Source organism: Ictalurus furcatus, chromosome 13 (genome assembly GCF_023375685.1).
Source record: "Ictalurus furcatus strain D&B chromosome 13, Billie_1.0, whole genome shotgun sequence".
NCBI classification, from domain to species: Eukaryota; Metazoa; Chordata; class Actinopteri; order Siluriformes; family Ictaluridae; genus Ictalurus; species Ictalurus furcatus.
In genome coordinates this window covers 19,525,151-19,542,832 of record NC_071267.1, presented here as the reverse complement: position 1 = coordinate 19,542,832, position 17,682 = coordinate 19,525,151, and the positions used below count along the sequence as shown (strand labels likewise).

Here is a 17,682-nt window from a genome sequence, read left to right as displayed (position 1 = left end):
GCTGTTACTGTGGCCAAACAACTCTATTTTTGATTCATCTATCCAGAGCACATTATTCCAAAAGGCCTGGTCTTTGCCTATATGCTCACTGGCAAATTGTAGTCTTGCAAAGGCTTTTTCCTGGCACGCCTCCCATGCAGGTCAAATTTGAGCAATCACTTTCTGATTGTATAAGCATGCACTTTGACAGTTATAGTTGCAAGACTTACTAACAGATCCTCTGATGAAATTTTGGGGTTCTTGGACACTTCTTTTTGTATCAGACAATCTTCTCTTGGGCTGAATTTGCTGGGACGGCCAGTCCTGAGCAAATTGGTGGTCATTTGTAACCTGTGCCATTTATAGATTATTTTTCTTACAAAGGAATGATATATTTCAAATAATTTAGAGATCTTTTTAAATCCCTTGCCAGACTCATAGGCATCCACAACCTTATTTCTGACGGCCTTACAGAACTCTTTATATCTTGGCATGATTACACCACACACCTCAGAAACAAAGGAAACACCAGACACTAGAGTTTTAAATAAGACAGGTTTCACCTGCACTCCCAAAGCAGGTTCTAATCACTGTCATTGATAGGGTGTCTCAACTTTATTAATAGGCACTGTTTCAAAGATCAAATGTTTGCTTGTCCAAATATGTTTAAAAAAATATATAAATTGAAAAAAACAACAACAAAAAAAACAATGTCCATGTTCCATGGAGTGTGCTTCTTCTTTCACGACTGTATGCTTATTCATTCAATCATCTTCAGTAACCACTTTATCCTGGCCAGGGTAGTAGTACAGCTGAAGCCTATCCCAGGAACACTGGGCACAATACACTCTGTGTATACATAGGAATACACTCTGAATGGGACACCAGTCCATCACAGGGTACCATGTGAACCCACTCATTCACACCTAAGCTCTTTAGAGTACTAGAAAACCTGAAACCTACATGTAAATGGGGGGAAAATGCAAAGACGGTAACCCAAGCTCAGGACTGAACCCTGGAGCTGTGAGGCAGCAACACTACCTGCCACCCATAATCTATACGAATGAAAGGAATACACAGTTGTTTTTCAAACTAATCACCATCTGGCACAATTGCATCTTATGTGGGTTTAGGGCAGACATTAATTTCCAAAAGACATATCCCTATAAAAAAAAATTATAATGGAAGTCTAAGAATAGATGTTAGGGGAGTTACATATCAAGTATTAATGCAAAGCACTTTTGTAGCTTTCATGAATATTTCAGTCAAAAGTGTTTGGAAATTAAATCTTAAATCTGTTCAAATCCATCCTTTCAGAAGTGTGGCTACTTTTTCAGGGGAAAGAATTTTGTGTTAGCAACAGGGTTGTTGCCTTTCCATCACAATGCTCATGGATACAACAAAACCATAGGAAAGCCTATATGAACTGTCATTAGGATTTACTATACTGTTAGATAAAATGACAAAAGACCAGCTTTGGTAAGACATTTTTGTTTCACCATAAGCACTATTGTTAAGGTTGTGATATTGAATTTGAACTGTATGAGTGTGTGAATGTGTGAATGTGTGTGTGTGTGTGCATGGTGTCCTGTGATGGACTGGCATCCAATACATGCTCTATTCTGCCTCATGCCCAGGATCCATCACAACCTTCCCCCTGATAAAGCAGTTCAAAACGACTTCATTACATAATAAGATATTAAAAATGTTTGCTTACAGAATTTACCTCTTGCCCTTAGACATCCCATTATAACAGAGTCTTAATAAACAGGTAATTCCAGGTTATTTCTCAATACAGGGAAACGTGCTAAGATTCGTGTGTGTGCTAACGGCACATGCTACAAGATGAAGCATAATACTTGAAATTCTGTGCGCCAACATATGGACAAGGAAATATTGAAGATGTTCCACACATATACACTGTGGAGTAAAAAGAAATACACTCCTAGCTTTTATCAGCATGCAGCGCCCTTCCATAAAATGTAAGAAGATAATTTATAATAAAAAAAAATATGATGACAAAGAAAAGATATGCCTCCAACCCGAACAGATGTGCCAGAGTCCATAATTAGCATTGGAAGAGAGTATGCGTCTTGTGCCTGTGTGACCTTGGAGACAGATAGCGAGGAGAGAAGCCGAGAAGGAGAAGGGAGATAACGAGGAGACCAAAGACACGGAGCAGAGGTGAATTTCAACTCCAGCTTTGTTTGAAAGCCTGCTGTGTAAGAGGAAATTGAACATTAAAAAGGAAAGGAACACGTGAAGCAAGTCTAATTTCAGTAGTGTTTTATTAACATATATACAAAATACTGTGAGCGGAACATGCGAGATGACTTAATTAGCCGAATCTCGGTTAGCTGAGGCCGTGAACGTGTAAGCACTCGAGATGTCACTGAACTGGATGTAGTCTTGCAGAAGTGTGGGAACAGGCAGCTGCCGAACAAAGGCAGGTTTAGACAAAGCAGCGCTGCCCACTGAAGCTCTTACAGCGAGTCTACACAGATGAGTCAGATCAGGAACACTCTCTGGAACACGGAGACAGGAAAGAGAGTTACAACACACAATGTACAATGGTGACATATGGAGCCATTTTACTGGAGAGATGAGAAGCAGTAATATTAACTCTCTCAATGTAGCTTGGTTGTGCCTTCTTAATGATCTTTACCAAAATGTTTATGCGGCGTCCAAGTGCCCTCTGCTCTGCGCTGAGACAGGATGTGAAGCAATGTTGATGGCAGAGTCTTCCAATTAATCAACTCCAGCAAGAAATTAAGTACTCTGGATTCAGCCTCTTGTAGCCTGCAGATGATTAAAACATCACATGGGAAATAATATACATGGAGGAGGCGGAGAGCAACATGCAAACCACTCGTTTTTCCCCACAAGTGTCTTCATCATTTACTTTTTAAAAAAAAAGAAAAAAGAAGGGGTAATCAGGATCACTGATGATTAAATATAAATCGACATGGAAGAAATCTTCGAAGCCTCTTTGTTTCTTACATTTTCTGCTGAAGGAGAAGTAGAGGGTCTAGTCCTGCTTTGAGCAGCAGTGGAAGCCAAAATGAAGCATGGGCCACTTTATTAAGCGCTGCCTGAACTAGTGCCTCCAGGTGCTCGCCCTTAGGCAGGCCAGAATATTCCAGGATGAGCGACAGATGTTCAGGTACGTGGCCCTGCAATGTCAACATGTATGTAGGCAGGCTGACGCAAGCTCCGTCAGCCAGCAGCATTTTTGTGATCTCTCTGCTCTGATGGAAATCATCGCCCGCACTGAGAGGATAAGGAGATGTACTATAAACACTGTAATACTGTATAAAAAAAATGTAAAGTGTGTTTTAATGCTTTCATACTTCCAAGAGTTACACCAGAGAGCCATGTCTAGCGGGCAGCAATATCCGAACTCACTGCAGCTCTGAGCATCTGGACTGTAGCCCTCTCTGAGAAGAGGCCGAAGGCTTTCCGCTTGACCACTAAATACTGCCAGATACACTGGACTGACTTTTCCCTCGCCCCGGTCACATGTCCGGTCTGTCACCGGGATCAATTTTTCTAGAATACTGTAGAAGGTTACAAGTAATAAGAGTATAGGTTAGTAGGACAATAAAAATAAAGAACAAGCCAAACTTGATTACTAAGTTTCATAAACTCCCCGGTTGTAAAGCCAGATGAAAATCTGATTTGTAAATATTTGATTATATCTTTTCATGTGACAACACTGAAGAAATGACACTTTGCTACAATGTAAAGTAGTGAGTGTACGGCTTGTATAACAGTGTAAATTTGCTGTACCCTCAAAATAACTCAACACACAGCCATTAATGTCTAAACCGCTGGCAACAAAAGTGAGTACACCCGTAAGTGAAAATGTCCAAATTGGGCCCAAAGTGTCAATATTTTGTGTGGCCACCATTATTTTCCAGCACTGCCTTAACCTTCTTGGGCATGGAGTTCACCAGAGCTTCACAGGTTGCCACTGGAGTCCTCTTCCACTCCTCTATGACGACATCACGGAGCTGGTGGATGTTGGAGACCTTTTGCTCCTCCACCTTCCATTTGAGGATGCCCCACAGATGCTCAATAGGGTTTAGGTCTGAAGAAATGCTTGGCCAGTCCATCACCTTCACCCTCAGCTTCTTTAACAAGGCAGTGGTCGTCTTGGAGGTGTGTTATAATGCTGGAATACTGCATACTGATCATGCTCTGCTTCAGTATGTCACAGTACATGTTGGCATTCATCGTTCGCTCAATGAACTGTTACTCCCCAGTGCCGGCAGCACTCATGCAGCCCCGGACCATGACACTCCCACCACCATGCTTGACTGTAGGCAAGACACACTTGTCTTAGTACTCCTCACCTCGTTGCTGCCACACACGCTTGACACCATCTGAACCAAATAAGTTTATCTTGGTCTCATCAGACCATAGGACATGGTTCCAGTAAACAGTAAAACTGTCTGTGGGCTTTCTTGTGCATCATCTTTAGAAGAGGCTTCCTTCTGGGACGACAGCCATGCAGACCAATTTGATGCAGTGTGCGGCGTATGGTCTGAGCACTGACAGGCTGACCCCCCACCCCTTCAACCTCTGCAGCAATGCTGGCAGGACTCATACGTCTATTTCCCAAAGACAACCTCTGGATAGGACGCTGAGCACGTGCACTCAACTTCTTTGGTTGACCATGGTGGGGCCTGTTCTAAGTGGAACCTGTCCTGTTAAACCGCTGTATGGTCTTGGCCTCCGTGCTGCAGCTTAGTGTCAGGGTCTTGGCGATCTTCTTATAGCCTAGGCCATCTTTACGTAGAGCAACAATTCTTTTTTTCAGATCCTCAGACAGTTCTTTGCCATGAGGTGCCATGTTCAACTTCCAGTGACCAGTATGAAAGAGTGTGAGAGCGATGACACCAAATTTAACACACCTGCTCCCCACTCACACCTGAGACCTTGTATCACTAACAAGTCACATGACACCGGGGAGGGAAAATGGCTAATTTGGCTCAATTTGGACATTTTCACTTAGGGGTGTACTCACTTTTGTTGCCAGTGGTTTAGACATTAATGGTTGTGTGTTGAGTTATTTTGAGGGGACAGCAAATTTACACTGTTACACAAGCTGTACACTCACTACTTTACATTGTAGCAAAGTGTCATTTCTTCAGTGTTGTCACATGAAAAGATATAATTAAATATTGACAAAAATGTGAGGGGTGTACTCACTTTTGTGAGATACTGTGTGTATATATATATATATATATATATATATACACACACACACACACACATACACACACACACACACACACCCATTCTATATAAACATTATATAGAATTTCCTGAGATATAATAGGTATTGTGATATCTTTATTATAAAGTTTAAATGTTATTTTTAATAACAATTACACTCAATGGAAGCAGACTTTATAGTTTTCTACCATCTAAATCTCTAAAATAGGAAGATTTTGAACAAGATCTGTATATATTGTGTTAGATATCATGTATCATATCATGTCTTAAAATATGAGGATATGATCTTTTTGCTACTACTGTAGAACCCCTGGTTGGAGAGATAATACCATGGGTAAGTACAGCAATGAAAAAATGTTAGCCTCTCATATCAGTAAACAATGCACGAACTACACAGAACCTATAGTATAAATCCCATTTACAACTGAACATCATGTGATTAAGATTTGTTTTTAAATGTAGAGGTAGTCTTTAACGCAACCAAAAAAATAATAACAATAAAGTTAATTTTCAATGTAAAATTGGTGTACTGCTGCAAAATGGTTCCTACAAAATAGCACGTTTATAAATCACAGTGTGCCTCTACCAATTACACTACGTACATGCCTTTATTATGACTAGTGGTGTTTTTTTCCATAGGGCTAATACTCAGTTTGTTTCTCGTCTAGACCAACTTTCAGTGTCTTCAGTGCCTTTACTGTGTGGTAGACATAGGAGTCATGGACCACATGCATGATCATGTAGTTACCTGTTGCTTTGGGCAAGGTTATTATAGTTTTGCATTTCATTGTTTTGACTTTATGTTTTCAAATTCAGTTTAGTTTTAATTAGTTTTTAAAGCAGGTTTGCTAGTTTAATTTAGTTTCTATTTTTTGAAAATGCTTAGTTTTAGTTTAGTTTTTTTTGTTAGTTTTAGTCTTTTGTAATATGGGTTATTTGTCAAGGCCAGAAGTAGTATTGTGTAATTAAAAACTCAACAAAAAAATCATACAATTTTAGAAATACGTATTCAACAATAACACCAGTACATAAAATGTACATATCTGACTCACGGCTCTGCTCTCGTTTTTTATCCCTGAGCAGCCACGTAGTCTTGACAATGTTGGAGCCGTTATCTGTCACAATGAGCAGCACCTTGTCTTCTCCTATACCCCATGCATCTAATGTCTGATCAGTGGGTGCTCTAATTGGTGCAGTTTAAGCAGATCATGGTGAACCTGGCTTCCAGGCGGATGATAAAAACAAGCTGACACACCCATGAAAGATGCTGTTAATCCTCTCTTGCTCCAACCATCTACACATAGGCTCAGCTTCCTCGCATCCTTAATGATCTCTTTTAATTTTTGCTTTGCCGTATCCATCTTAGCTCCAATAAGGCTGTTGACCCTTGCAGCTCCAGGTGTTTTGAACTTTGGTTCAAGTAAAGTGGTGAACTTTTTTAAGGCAATCGACTCACAGAGTTGTGTAGACATCCCAGTATCAGTAAACATATTAACCAGCGCTTCCTCCCGCTTGTGGTGTTCCTGCGTATTTACTAACCAGCAGCTATCGGTTCGCCAGTGAAAGCACTGCTGTAGTGTTCTCTGTCCTACAGTTGTCTCGGTCATGCTGCCTAGCCCTGTAACGGGGTTAGCTTCTGTTTCGGGGAGGGGGGCTTGGCGTTCTCCTTTACCTTATTAATGTAAGCTAGGTTTGCCTCCTTGTGCGCGCTTCTCAAATGTACTTTCAAATTCGTGGGATTTTTCCCTTTAATAAATTGTCCACATATTTCACCACCTTCCACTGCAAGGCACTTGCTTTTATCTGACACACAGTCGTATTGAAAGTAATCCCAAATAGGACTCTGCCGCTTTCTTGCGACTTTCGGCACCACCATGATGCCAGGCGAGGAGCATGGACTATGCTGTGTTCAATTTGACATGGAATGTCGTAATTTCTGAGTTCCCAGTCGGAAATGTCAAGTCTGAAAGATATTTGCTCTATGAAAGACATTGACAAAGACGAAAACTAAGGACTTTTACTCTATAGTCTTATTTTATTTAAGTTAGTTTTGCAAACAGACAATACGGTTTTAGTTAGTTATCGTTTTTCTGTAATGCCTCGTTTTTATTTCGATTTCAGTTAACGACAATGTTTTTTCACACCTAGTTTTCGTTATTTCGTTCGTTTTCGTTTACGATTATAACCTTGGCTTTGGGACAATACACTGTGCATGTAAGTGTGACCTTTGCATGCTGCATACACAATGTACTGTATTTAACCATTAAACATACAGAATTTTCCACTTACCTGATGCGACTGAACTGGGCTGCAGCATGGATAGGAAGCTGCCACTGGTCTTCATTGCAGTAGAGGTTTGGGTCTGCCTTATGGGCCAGAAGAAGCTCCACACATGATAAATGGCCTTCCTGAGCTGCAATGAGCAGCGGGGTGGCCATGTCCTTCGCCTGGCAATTCACATTTGCACCTACAGCATTTACAGATAAAAATCATTCATGCTTGCACATGCTGTAACATCTGCAGTTATAATTCTATAGCCCCCTCTTTGAATTCCCACTTGCTCTGCATTTCCCTGCTGATCAATATAGCAACTCAATATCATAATAAACACTAGTGTCATGCAGTGCGATATGGTAATGCTGTAATAAAAAGTAACAACAAACACTGCCCAGTACACAATACAATAATCATAAGCAGCTGAGGGAAATCATTGAATAACAACCTCACCAGCATTGGCAAGGATCTCTAGACACTGGTGATGTCCGTACTGTGCAGCAACGAACAACGGCGTGATCCCGTAATCATCCATGGCCTCAAGAGAACACACGTTTACCAGAAATTTTACAATCTCTGTGTGGCCCTGGAAGAGAAACAAAAAAAAAGTATGACTTTAACTTGGCATCTGACATCTAGGCCAAAGCCTTCATTCCATGACTAATGACAAAAGAATATCTTTTGGTTTTAGTCTAAAGGTGGCACTATAAATCATTTTAAAATGGCACCGATAACCGATTGTGGAACTATCGGTCATGGAGGGCAAAAATCCATATCGATAGTTTTTTCCCGTTTGTGTCCGGTGCAGGAGCGGCTGAGAAGGGTCCGCTGTCATTATACAGTAGGAGAGCAACCTCTAGAGGCGAAATAAAAACTATAACTGACTAATTTTGTTGTGTTATTTGAAGTGTTTTTTTTAATTAATTTTGGATGTCTCTATTTTTATTTGTTATTTGGAGTGTTACTCTTTGGGTTCAGTTTAAATGTATATCTTTTATTTACATTAATACTTATTAATAGTTAATATATACACTACCAGTGGGAACTCCTTTAATCCTGTTTAAAAAGCATCTCGGGGTCGATTGCTCAAGAAATCTATTGAGAAAATGCCAAGAATGCATTTCTGGAAATTCTAGGCAAAAAGGCTGACTACTTTGAAGATGCTAAAATGCTAAATTATTTTGATTCATCACCACAACATAAATCCCATAGTTCCAGTTGTGTTATTCAGAGTTTTGATGAGTTTATTATTATTCTAAAATGTGTGAAAAAAATTAAGAATGAGTGTGTCTAAACTTTTGATCAATAGTGTATATTAATATTTATTTAATTTTAAAAAACACAGTACATTTTCATGGTACAGTCAAGTAATGTTTATTTTTGTAATAAAGTTCAGCAATATTTTAATTTGAGTGTTATGTTTTCATTCAGTATCAATTTAAAAAACTATCGGTTGATTAATCAGTCATCGACAGGTACAGCCCAACTTAGTTATTGTTATCTGTAAAATCCACTATCGGCCAAAAGTATTTTTCATGATTCACAGACTCCTCTTTACAAAACCTCAGATGCGCCACAGAGACTATATTTTATTGACAGCTGTCGGACTATAAGAACGACTTCTCTGCACTGTAAGTCCTGTGATCATTTGAGCCACTGATTGTGCATGTGCTCATAAATGACCATTTGCAAGATACAGTACCCACTTATATCACAGCACTGTTAAATGCTCAGGGAAGAACAACAGGTGTTTTAACATAAGTGATAAGAGGATCTAACTTCTGGATGTTGTGGATGTTCCACAATATTAAATGGAAATATAAAACCGTATATATCCACTCTAAAAAAAATTATCACATTTTGTTCTTTAATAAATTTAAATGTGTATAATAATTATTGTGGTGTAAAAAGAAATGAAACATATTGGAATGTTCTGTTATTCAGATATAGAAAAAATTGGGGGTGGTAATCGCTTTGTGTCGAGCTGCAACACACCAGCCCGTCACTGATTATTTTCCTATAACAGTACACCCAGTCATGCTTTATTCCTTAAACAATGGGTAGAGGGTGTGATGTGACATCAGCAGCAGACTGAATAAACCATGACAACAGCCATGACAATAGTGGAAAGCTAAAGAGAAGCCAAGTATGCTTAACCGTCTCCTAGTATCTATGTTTGCTATTATAGTTGGCATGAAATGTGTTAAAATATCAGTCAGGGATGTTTCAGTCACGGTCTGCCCACTAGCGCACATGTTCCCAACCCTGGTCCTGGAACCAATGCTACAGATGGATTAAAGATACACAGTTAAAGTACAACTCTGACTTAAGAGTACCTTGTAAACAGCCTGATGAAGACAGGACCAGCCGGAGATGAAGTGTGTTCCATTAACCTCTGCTCCTTCGCTGACCAGCAGCTCTACGATTTCTTTATGGCCGCTATCCACAGCTTTCAACACAACAGAAAATAAATACAGCAGGACAGTACATTATGTAAAAATTAATCGTGCGTGTAAATATGCGAACTCGTACCGGCAAACAGTGGGCTGGAGAGGTCATTGGACATCTTGTTGAGATCTGCCCCAGCCCTTATGAGGCGCCGTGCTGCCCGGAAGTGACCGTTCTTCGCCGCAAAATACAGAGGTGTTTCCGAGTTGTGAGTCAGTGAGTTCACATAGTCTTCACCGCTATCTGGACAGATCAACAAAAGGATATGTTGGAAAGATTAAATTAGTTCACACGTTATAGATGTGGCATTTAAACTTGTATTTACATATAGTAGGACAGTTTGCAAATTGAGTCATGTGACCTTTCAGGGAGAATATGGAAGTAAAATGCACAGAATCATGTGTACATTACAGATATATAGTGCTTTATTAACCTTATAAAATGTGCCAACGTTGAAATTTCATTTCACTATAATTGCCTAATGTTTTCAGTTTTATTTATTATCATGGCTTTATATATTAGTACTTTTTCCTCTCCCAAACCGTCACGGCTCGTCAGGTGAACAGAACTGTGGAACTGCTTTGTCTAGCAGGGTGATCATCAAAGAATTATGATTTAATCCAGATCAAATTGGATTGGTTTTTTTTTTCTTCATTTATTTATTGGCTTTCGTTTTGGAACATACACAGTTAGGTCTGAAATTATTGTGAGATTTATTATAGAGACTTATTTGAACAATTTTCCATTCAAACAGTAAATTATTAAGTGTTCATTTCGATAAATATAAACCATCACTTTCATTACTGAAAGCAAAACTAATTTCAGACCATATTTATCTGAATGGAATATTTCTATTTATTTTTAACCAGAGAATGATGGACACTTCAGAAAGATCTTTAAAAACGTCACTGCTACAGTATGTGTCTTCACTGATACAAAGAAAACAGAGCAATTTCACAGGCTGAGTAAATGAACTCACTTTATACTCGCATATGATAATGGGTCTTTATGGATCACATATACATTATAGCACAGTGAAATTCTTTTCTTCGCATACCTCAGCATGTTAGGAGGTTGGGGTCAGAGTGCAGGGTCAGCCATGATACAGCACCCCTGGAACAGAAAGGTTAAGGGCCTTGCTCAAGGGCCCAACAGTGGTAGCTTGGCAGTGCTGGGGCTTGAACCTCCGACCTTCCGATCAGTAACCCAGAGCCTTAACCGCCAATGCCACAATATGCCACTGCATATGCCACAATAATAGTGCTTAATAATTTCACGAGGCAATGATGTGATCATACCAGCATGCATATGTTACACAAATATCAGTCATAGGATAATGAACTTTGCTAAGCACAATTAATTCTCAGGGCACAAATTTAGAATTTAATAAAGCATGTCCCCATTAAAAAAAACTTTTTTCCTGCAGCTGTTAAATCACCTGTTGTGGTAACGATAATCAACCAGTACTGTTCTATATAGAACCTTGCAGGACAACATTTCACTTTTAATTGTAAAGGTATGAAACAACGTACACACTACGTAGCCATTTTTAAGGGTAGGACAGTGCTGATGAGTCATTCAAAAATAAAAGTAGATTTAAAGTAACCTGGTTGCCAATAACAATTACCAAAGGGTTTTTCTTCTATTATTTCATTATTAATACAAGTATAACATTTTCTTCATCTTTACAATGTATAGTAAAGCCTAATTATATACAATTATACACACTTTTCTACTGTGTATACAATAAATGTACAGTACTGTGCAAAAGTCTTACCACCTTATTTTTGTTTTTAGTACCACCTTTGTTATAGATATTTATTTGATGAATTCTGCATTACTGAGTCAGTACAAAAACATTTTAGAGAAAAGCAACGTATGAAGTAAGAGACCACATTTCAGACAAAAAATATAATGTATGTTCCTGGGTTTAAAAGAAAATTTGCTGTGAAATATTTTTTCTTCTGTATTTGTGTACATCTCATACTAAATAGTTTTAGATCTTTAAACGAAATAGAACCCTAAAACAAAGGCAACCGGAGTAAACACACAATACAGTTGTTATTTTATTTATTGAAGCAAAACACCTATCACCAATGTGAAAAAAATAATTGCCCCATTAAATTTCAAATCTGCTTGTGCCATCTTTAGCAGCTATAACTGCAACCAAACACTTCTGATAACTGGAGATCAGTCTTTCACAGCGCTGTGGTGGAATTTTGGCCCACTCTTCTTTGCAGAACTGCTTTAGTTTAGTCACACTGGAGGGTATTCGAGCATGAACTGCCTGTTTAAGGTCGTGCCACAGCTTGTGTCAGGACAAAGTCAGGACTTTGACAAGGCCACTCCAAAACTTTTAATTTAGCTTTTTTTGAGCCATTCAGAGGTGGACTTACTCCTATACTTTGGATCATTGTCTTGCTGCATAATCCAGTTGTGTTTCAATTTACGGACTGAAGACCGGACATTCTCCTTTAGGATTTTCTGGTAGAGAGCAGAACTCATGTTTCCCTCAATTATTGCAAGTTGCCCAGGCCATGAAGCAGCAAATCATCCCCACACCATCACACTGCCACCACCATGCTTGACCGTAGGTATGATGTTCTTTTTGTGGAATTCTGTGTTTGATTTATTTATTTATTTATTTTAGTTACTGTCTAGTTCTACCTCTGTTTTGAGCAATGGTGTTGTTTGTGTTTTCTTTAACTATTACTTATATTGCTGTTATTCTTAATACTTATTGCTATGTTCTACTTTGGCTGTACCACACAGTAAACAGAATGTTCAAATAAAGCATTTAAAAAATAAACTGAATAAGAAAGTGACTGAGAGACAAGATAAAGAAAGTGTTTGTGTGACATTATCATCGGACCGACAGGTTTGGGGTGTAACTGTACGGAAAACCACTGAAATACTTTTTTGATTAACAAACTCAAAGAGGTTGTTTTCAAATTGTTACACAAATTTTATCCAGTTAAATGTTTTATTCAAAGAATTAAAAATGACAGACACTCGGTGCTGTTTTTGCAACAACTCATCAGCGAGAGTCCTTCATCTATTTCGGAGTTGTAATCACACTTCAAAATGTTGGTATGATCTTTGTAATTTTATTAAGACCAGCATACAATCTGACTTTGACTTTACTTATCGGCATGTGCTATTTGGTTTCCATAACTATGAAAGAAAAGACTGTAATAGGTATTATGTAATAAACCTGTTGTTTTTGTTAACAAAGGATCATATACATACATGCAAGTTTAGTAGTTCAAAACCTTGCATTTCTTTCTCCTTTTTTGTGTGTGCGCACACGTTTAGAACTTGTAGCCCCCACTGTTTTATTAGTCATTCAGTGCGTTTACATGGACAACAATAATCCACGCTTAACCCGATTAAGACCCTACCATGTAAACAGCAATTTTTAATTACCTTAATCTAATTACGGTCATACTCGAAGTAAGCAATAATCAAATTAAGACAGGTGGAGTACTCCTGTTTTAGTCGCATTACGGACGTGTATAACAGACATGTAAACACCTTAATCACATTATGAACGTCATGTGAGAGTTTTCACCGCATTTTGCGACAGGACACGATCACACACGGCGGTTTTACGTTTTACGGCGAACAAGAGAGTTCGGCTGCATCCAAAACGGCATACCTGCCAACTATAGGCCCGTAGTGGGGAAAAATACATGTATCTCGGCTACTATAAAGACGGTAAGTACGTGGTTTGGGACGCAGCCCACGGCTTCAAGCAGTTGTCTATTTGCACGTACAGCATGACAAATAATTAACTGCACTTAAAGCGTTCGTAAAAATTAAATAAAAACACCCAAAACTGTATATGGTACCATAACGAAGACGAACTGTATGTTGATACGTGAAATTCTGGAGGGACGTCGGACGGCGTGGCGCGGTGACGTAATGACGCGTGCTGTTAATCGCTCTATGTTCTATAACATGTAAAACGGGTACATGAAAGGAACATTCTAAAAGCGACTCATGTAAACACCTTAATCACAATACTGTCTTATTCAGAGTAAGGTCAATAATTAGATTACTGCTGTCCATGTAAACGTAGTCATTGTCAGACAGTGTTTGATAACTAAAATATCCCTCCCTCTTTGCGAGTATCAGAGGAGGATGTCCTCCTGGAGAGTTTTTAATTTTATTTATTTTTAAACCACACCATGGTATCGACTTTGGTATCGAGTATTGTGTACTTTTAGTGGTATCGGTACCGACTACTAGATTTTTGGTATCGTGACATCCCTAATATATATATATAAAACCAAAAGAAACGTGTAACTGACCGGAAGCAGTGAGCAGGAAGCGCACACACTGCGCATGTCCTCCAGCAGCAGCTTCATGTAAAGCGTTCCAGCCGCGGTTATCTTTCACATCCACCGAGTGGCCTTTCCTCAGGAGTTTCTGCACCAGCCTGCCCTCTCCTCTCCTCACTGCCAGCGCCACCGCCGAACAAGTGTCCTGATAACACTCTGTAAACATCATCATCACCACCACCACCACCTCTCCTCTCTCCACATGCCCTGCTGTCACATTAATAACTCGGACACACCGGAAACTGATGCTCTAACTGATGTGGATAAAAAATGAACACTAAACATCACCAGTAGTGTGAAAGTGTAACTACATAACAAACTCTTAGAGGAGATAAAAAGACTTATTCTAACACGCTACATACTAATGTGAAGCGATAACTAAACAGGAGACCTGCAACATTAATGTCGCTATACAACTACTGGTTAAGGATAACTGCTAACTAGTTAAGTAACTATGCGCGTAAAGTTTATTATTTTGGTTTTAAACGTGACGTCGATAGCTTCTAACGAAAGAACTGAAGATATTCCTGCACCGAAACAAGCGACAGGAAGATGCTTCTGGAGGAAAATTACATCCTTTGTCAAAATAAAAGTCGCCAGAACACACACACACACACACACACACACACACACACACTCTCTCTCTCTCTCTCTCTCTCTCTCTCTCTCTTTGTCTGTGTGTGTGTGTGTTTCAGTTTATTTTCATTTGTTTAATTTTGTTATTTTGTTAAAAAAAAAAGAACCCCGTCCTGTGCTTACTCTGGTAATAGCATGAATAATTAAGCATAGCTAATGTGATTACTGTTCCTATTTTCGTTTTTTTTGTTTGTTTTTTTTGTTTTGTTTTGTTTTTAACAAAAGCAGAAATTATTATTTTTTAAATGATAATAAATTATAATTACTTATTGCATCTCCTGCACCTCAGGCAGCAATGTTACTTTCTGACAATGCTAAATAATTGATCACAAATAACTAAAACTCAGTCTTGTGGCACAAATGCTTTACATACAACCCCAACTCCGAAAAAGTTGGGACAGTGTGGAAAATGCTAATCAAACCAAAGAGTAGTGATTTGTATATGTACTTTGACTTGTATAAAAAATGTGTGTATATATATATATATATATATATATATATATATATATATATATATATATATATATATAAAGACAAGGTATTTGATGTTTGACATAATCAACTGCATAGTTTTTTGAAGATAAACGTTAATTTTGAAACTGATGCATGCAGCAAGTTCCAAAAAAGTTGAGACAGGGGCAATTTAGGACTAATAGCGATGTGACAAGTCGAAATAAGAAGGTGATGTGAAACAGGTGAGACAGTCGTCTAATCATAGTGTATAAGGAGCCTCCAAAAAAAGGCCTAGTCCTTCAAGAGCAAGGACGGGTCGAGGATCGGTAATCTGACAACAGATGCATCGGTGAATAATCCAACACTTTGAGAACAACATTCCCCAAAGACAAGTCGGTAGGATTTTGGGCATTTCACCTTCTACAGTGCACAATATAATTAAGAGATTCAAGGAATCCGATCAAATCTCAGTGTGTAAAGGACAAGGCCGAAAACCACTTCTGAATGTGCATGATCTCCGATCCCTCAGACATCTCTGTCTTAAAAACCGTCATGAGCCTGTAATGGATATCCTGACATGGGCTCGGGGATACTTTGGTAAACGTTTGTCAGCCGACACCATTCGCCGCTGCATTCCCACGACCTCTCTGGGCTCGGTCTCATCTGAGATGGAATTGTGCTTTGTGGTCCGATGAGTCAACATTTCAAATAGTTTTAGGACATAACAGCCATCATGTTCTCCGGGCCAAAGAGGAAAAGGATCATCCAAGCTGTTATCAGCGTCAGGTCCAAAAGCCAGCATCTGTCATGGTATGGGGGGTGTGCCAGCGCCCATGGCATGGGTAACTTGCACATCTCTGAAGGCACCATTAATGCAGAAAGATATGTACACATTTTGGAGCAACATATTCTGCCATCCAGAGCAGGACAATGCCAAACCAGCGCATGATTGCATAAGCAGAGAGTGCGGGTGCTAGCATGGCCTCCCTGCAGTCCTGACCTGTCTCCGATTGAGAATGTGTAGCGCATTATGAAGCGCAAAATAAGGTAATGAAGCCCCCGTACAGTTGTGCAACTGAAGAAATGCATAATGGATGAATGGGGGAAAATTCCACTTGCTAAATTTAACCAACTGGTGTCTTCACTCAGCACCCGAACACTTAATAAGTATTAATAAAAGAACTGGTGATGTTACACAGTGATAAACAGTCGACTGTCCCAATTTTTTTAGAGTGTGTTGCTGTCATCAAATTTGAACTGAGTGTATATTTTCAAAAATAAATTAAATTCACAAAGTAAAACATCAAATAATGTGTTTGTGTATTTGTTGGATGGACATGCTGTCGAAGAGAACAAGAGTTCATGAATTGTGCTGGCTTGTGGGTCAAATTGCATTCTATTGCAAATTTCTAACAATCTACATCAGGACTGATAGAAATGACTAGTGCCACTTATGAGTCTTTATTTATGTCTATAACATGTTTATGCCCTCCATGTGCGTCTGACTTTAATAAAGAACTCATTTAGAGTCACATTAGAATCTGAGAGCGAGCAGTTACATGAGAGTCATACATTTTATACATTTTAATGTACTGTATAAATGATATTTACCACCTGTGGGATCAGATCATTCTGTTAACTCGGGTGATCCAAGGTTGCATCCATTGTGCTATACACACTTCTACAGTGAAATCCATTAGGTGTAATGATATAAATGTAGACTGTACTATGCATTCTTATGAAATTCACTGAGGAATGTTCAGCATCCAAGGAGACTATGAGGGTAGTGCTATTTAAGATACTTAGATGTGCATGAGTAATAAAACAGATGCTGTCTATGCTTCATTGACCAGCCTGACAAGCAGAAGACAGGCCCTTAATGGTAAAATTAAGTCTATCAGATGACTGTAAAATTATAGATCATATGCCAGGGATGTTTAGGTGTAGAAAAGTCCCTTTGTGAAGAAATGGCTTCAGGTTGGATCAGTTGTTATACTGTACATGTAGAGCCAAGAATTTGGTCATCTATTATTTAGTGTTGCTTTGTTCTCTAATAGGCTCAGGTCAAACACTTTGCTGACATCTGATTCCACCCTTTAAAGGGGGTGTTCAGACCCAACACATTACATGGACATAGAACAACTAATGTTTTGAGGAGAAAAAATGCACCAGAATGCAGCTAGAAAGAATAAGTTTCATTTTCCCTTGAAAATTCAGTGCATTAGAAACCTTCTTTAAAGCAGGTAGATAGAACCAGGCTTAATGCTTAATGAATTCCTGAGCAAGAACAGTGTCACAGTTGTCAGTT

General features: G+C 38.9%; 1 protein-coding gene across 1 annotated transcript; it reads right to left on the bottom strand.

Moving 5' to 3' along the window:
• Window positions 1-1,750: 1,750 nt before the first annotated feature.
• On the bottom strand, window positions 1,751-14,855 carry asb3 (ankyrin repeat and SOCS box containing 3). The gene is made up of 9 exons (XM_053640337.1): window positions 14,256-14,855; window positions 10,027-10,185; window positions 9,831-9,943; window positions 7,948-8,080; window positions 7,510-7,687; window positions 3,330-3,536; window positions 2,980-3,249; window positions 2,645-2,778; window positions 1,751-2,504 (listed from the first exon to the last, which is right to left on the bottom strand). Exons 1-9 carry the CDS (start codon window positions 14,455-14,457, stop codon window positions 2,314-2,316), a joined length of 1,587 nt encoding a protein of 528 aa, XP_053496312.1. The 5' UTR covers window positions 14,458-14,855; the 3' UTR covers window positions 1,751-2,313.
• Between the last annotated feature and the right edge of the window lie 2,827 nt (window positions 14,856-17,682).